This window comes from Salvelinus sp. IW2-2015, linkage group LG15, assembly GCF_002910315.2.
Source record: "Salvelinus sp. IW2-2015 linkage group LG15, ASM291031v2, whole genome shotgun sequence".
In the NCBI taxonomy this organism is placed as follows: domain Eukaryota; kingdom Metazoa; phylum Chordata; class Actinopteri; order Salmoniformes; family Salmonidae; genus Salvelinus; species Salvelinus sp. IW2-2015.
In genome coordinates, this window is record NC_036855.1 from 26,706,896 (window position 1) to 26,711,210 (window position 4,315).

The 4,315-nt window shown below is 48.8% G+C and overlaps 1 protein-coding gene across 1 annotated transcript in view; it reads left to right on the forward strand.

The window, feature by feature from the left end:
• The window catches only part of atp1a2a (ATPase Na+/K+ transporting subunit alpha 2a), a 31,405-nt gene that overhangs the window by 8,748 nt on the left and 18,342 nt on the right, over nt 1-4,315 (forward strand). The window contains exons 4-9 of the mRNA XM_070447349.1: nt 1,218-1,241; nt 1,639-1,756; nt 1,898-2,166; nt 3,055-3,253; nt 3,610-3,719; nt 4,226-4,312. Of these exons, the coding sequence (XP_070303450.1) occupies nt 1,218-1,241; nt 1,639-1,756; nt 1,898-2,166; nt 3,055-3,253; nt 3,610-3,719; nt 4,226-4,312 (807 nt within the window). The remainder of the gene's footprint in view (nt 1-1,217; nt 1,242-1,638; nt 1,757-1,897; nt 2,167-3,054; nt 3,254-3,609; nt 3,720-4,225; nt 4,313-4,315) is intronic.

Genomic DNA, 4,315 nt, shown 5'->3' on the forward strand with positions numbered 1-4,315 from the left:
TTTCCTCTCCTCCCCTCTCCACCCCTCTCTTCTCTTCTCTTTCCTCTCTCTCCCTCTCTCTTCTCCCTCTCCTCGCTGCCACCTCTCCCTCCTTCCCCTTCCCTCTACCCCTCTCCCCAAACCCTCCCCCCAACTCCCCTCTCCTCTCCTCTCCTGCTCCTCTCCTCTCCTGCTCCTCTCCTCTCCTCTCTTCCTCTCCTCTCCTCATCCTCTCCTCCTCCCCTCCCCTTCTCCTCCCCTCCCCCTCACCTCTCTTCTAAAATCTCTCTCCTCTCCTCTCCTCTTCCCTCCTCTCCTCTCCTCTCCTCTCTCTCTCTCCTCTCCTCTCTCCTCTCCTCGCCTCTCCTCTCTCCCTCTCCTCTCCTCTCCTTCCCCCTTCTCCTTCTCCATCTCCTCTCCTCCCACTCCCCTCTCCTCTCCTTACCTTTGCAGCCCGCGCGCTGAGACGACTCGGAGGTCGCGCAGGGATTCCTGTCTCTCCTTTTGATCTCCACCAGGTCTTCCCTCACCACCTAGCTCTTGCATTTGATGCGTCATCTTCTCTCCTTCCCTGGATCACCCTCAAGGGCCTTGCTGCCAGGGATGGAGCGGAATGGAAGGGATGGAGGGATGGAGGGATGGAGGGATGACGTGATGGATAAGGGAGAGGAGGGATGAAGAGAAAAGACAAGGGGAGGAATGAAACAAAGATAATTAAATGTTTTTTGGCAAACATTCATTTGCAAATCCAAAGTGCTCAATTATTAGCTTGTTATGTTGGTTAAGCTTATGTTGCTTATCAAGTCATGTGTAAGGCCCACTCGAGGCATCAAAGGAAAGAAATGGTTCTCTGAAGCTTCAGTATAGTAAGAGCGTCGGACTTACAACGCCAGCCATAAGCGGATTCAATTCCCAGGACACCATACATGAATTGTATGCACGAGCAAATGTAAATCGCTTTTGGATAAAAACGTCTGCTAAATGGCATATATTGTTATTATATTAGAGAAAATGAGTCTAAATCTAAGACTATACAAGTGATTTTTAGCCTGTTCTAGTCTTTACGAACGTGCAGGCGTGCCCAATGGCACCCTACACCCTAATAGTGCATTACCTCTAACCAGCACCTGCGGGCCCTGGTCACAAGTAGTGCCTATAAAGGAAATAGGGTGCCGTTTGGGATTCACAATGTAACACTGTGCAGTCTCAGCTCACCTGAGGAACCATGTGTCTTGAAGGAGCCCATGACGGAGTCTGGCTCGGTAAGAGAACGAGCTCTTGGCCTCTTGGTAGTAGCGAGAAACAGCCAGTTATGATACCACAGTCTGACAAGACCACACCCAGGCAACCTATATATGGGAAAGGTGGAAGGGAGGGAAAGAGAGGTGAGAAGGACAGGAGAGACAGAGAGAGACACAATGAGAGAGAGAGAGAGAGAGAGACAACAATCGAGAGAGAGAGATAGAGAGGGAAGGGAATGGAGGGGAGGTGAGGGGAGGGGAGGAGAGAAGAGAAGAGAAGAGGAGAGGGGAGGAGAGAAGAGAAGAGGAGAGGAGGAGATGGGAGGGAGTCCAAGAAGGCTGGATCATGTTGTTGCTCTCTTTCTCTCTTTCTCTCTTTCTCTCTCTCTCAATAACTTTTTTCTGTCTGTGTGTGAAGGTGGATAACTCCTCTCTGACTGGAGAATCAGAGCCTCAGACACGCACACCGGAGTTCACCCATGAGAACCCCCTGGAGACTCGAAACATCGCCTTCTTCTCAACCAACTGTGTGGAGGGTCAGTAGGACAAATCCTTTCCTGTCTTTTTATTCATTTATTTGTATTTAACCTTTATTTATATAGGAAGTCCCATTGAAGTCAGAAGACTTGTTTTACAAGGGAGACCTGACCTGACCCTCCCATCACTCCCTCCCTCAGGTACAGCCCATGGTGTAGTAGTAGGGACTGGAGACCATACAGTGATGGGTCGTATTGCCACCCTGGCCTCTGGGCTGGAGACGGGCCAAACTCCCATCAACATGGAGATCGAACACTTCATTCAACTGATCACGGCCGTGGCTGTATTCCTGGGGGTCAGCTTCTTCATCCTGGCCATCATCCTGGGGTACACCTGGCTGGAGGCCGTCATCTTCCTCATTGGCATCATCGTCGCCAACGTCCCCGAGGGCCTGCTGGCCACAGTCACTGTGAGTTAAGCCTTGTATGTCCGAGCCAGAATGACCCATAGTGCAGGAGCCCATCTCCTGTACAKCCCTGGACAGGATGCTAGTCTGTCAAAGCGACCGTCACTGTGAGTCCGACTGTTATATGGGCCAAATTATTTTTTTAAATAAGGAGTGGGGAAGTCCTTCTCCTTACGTATGTTTTATTTATTGGATAAGACAGAGAGGTGGAGAGGGATATCACCATCTACGCTACGGAGCTCCGTTTGCGTCGCGTTGCAAAAAAATTCAGCTGCAGAAAAGTACATAGAACTACGCAAACAAAGCTCCGTCGGATCCATTGAGGATCTATTGAGGATCTATTGAGGATCCATTGAGGATCCATTGAGGATCTATTGAGGATCCATTGAGGATTCATTGAGGATCCATTGAGAATCCATTGCATAGACTGTGTGGAGCCCTTAAGAGCAGTGGGCCAGATTCAAACCCAAACTCCTCTCTCTCTCTCCATCCACTCATCTCTCTCTCTCATCATCCATCCATCTTCTCTTCTCTCCAATCCATCCTCTGCTCATCATCTGCTCTTCGTCATCTCTCATCCACTCCTTCCCTCTCATCTCATCTTCCTCCACTCTCTACGTCCTCTCTCTCCTCTCCTCTCCTCATTCCATCCATCCATCCATGCCATCCATCCATCCAATCCATCCATCCCAATCCATCATCCATATCCCATCCATCCATCTCTCCACCATCTCTCTCTCTCCGTATATCTCTCCATCCATTCTCTCTGTCTCTCTCTCTCCATTCCATCCATTCTCTCCATCCATCTCGCTTTTCCTTTTTCTTCCTTTTTCCTCTTCTTCTCTCTCCATCCCCAATCCCCCCCACCCCCCCCCCCCCCCTCTCTCTCAGGTATGTCTCACCCTCACTGCCAAGCGTATGGCCAAGAAGAACTGCCTGGTCAAGAATCTGGAAGCTGTGGAGACCCTGGGTTCTACCTCTACCATCTGTTCCGACAAGACAGGCACTCTGACCCAGAACCGCATGACCGTGGCCCACATGTGGTTCGACAACATGATCCATGAGGCCGACACTACGGAGGACCAGTCTGGTGAGACCACCCACAGACATCATCTGTCTTTCCTACACTCGACCAGACACATTGAATTAGTGGACTACTCTGCTCTGAAAAATGAGCTGAATCATAATATGAATGCTGYTACTGATAGAGCTCATTCACAATGACACAGTGCATCAATCCTCTAAGTCTAGGGTTGCAAAGATCCCAGTTGGAAGATTCCCAGAATCAGGATGAAAAACACAGGAAATCTGGGAATCCTTCAACKGGGAATTTCTTGAAAACCTGGGAATGTGGGGAAAGTAACCAGAATTTTGCAACCAATCACATTGATACAGTACATCCTCCCTCTGTAAAGTCGAATGCTTCTCATGTGTTCTCTCTCTCAGGTGCTACCTTTGATAAGAGCTCGGCTACATGGCATGCTCTGTCCCGCGTGGCTGGACTCTGTAACCGTGCTGAGTTCAAAGCTGGGCAGGAAAACTTCCCCATTCTGAAGGTAGGGAATGTTCACATAGAGTTGGCTAGATGGCACATAAAACARGCTTTGTAGCAAGGGCACGCTCTATCCAACTCTATGAAGGGCCACTTTACACCTATACCCATGTGACTAAACATAATTTAGACACACCCACTGCCTGAATTCCAAATGGCGCCTATTTAGTGCACTTAATAGGAGATAGTGTAGCTCAGTTGGTAGAGCATTTGTGCTTYCAATGCRAGCYTTGTGGGTTCAATTCCCACGAGGGACCAGTAAAACAAATATGAAAATGTAAACACTCACTACAGTAAGTTGCTCTGGATAAAAGCGTTTGCTTTAAAAAAAAATTAAAAAAGCATTTTGGGGAAGCAGACATTGAATCGAATAAAATCCCTTCATTACTGCTACAATAACAGCAGAGTTCCATACTGAAAATACTGACAACATTTTCCCAGCCAGCAAACCATTCTGACAATGTGAATAGACGGTCTCCTCCTGACTGTTTGATGCTGTGCGTTTCTTAGAGGGACACCGCGGGCGATGCGTCGGAATCTGCTCTGTTGAAATGTATTGAGCTCTCCTGTGGCTGTGTCCGCTCCATGAGAAACAGAAAC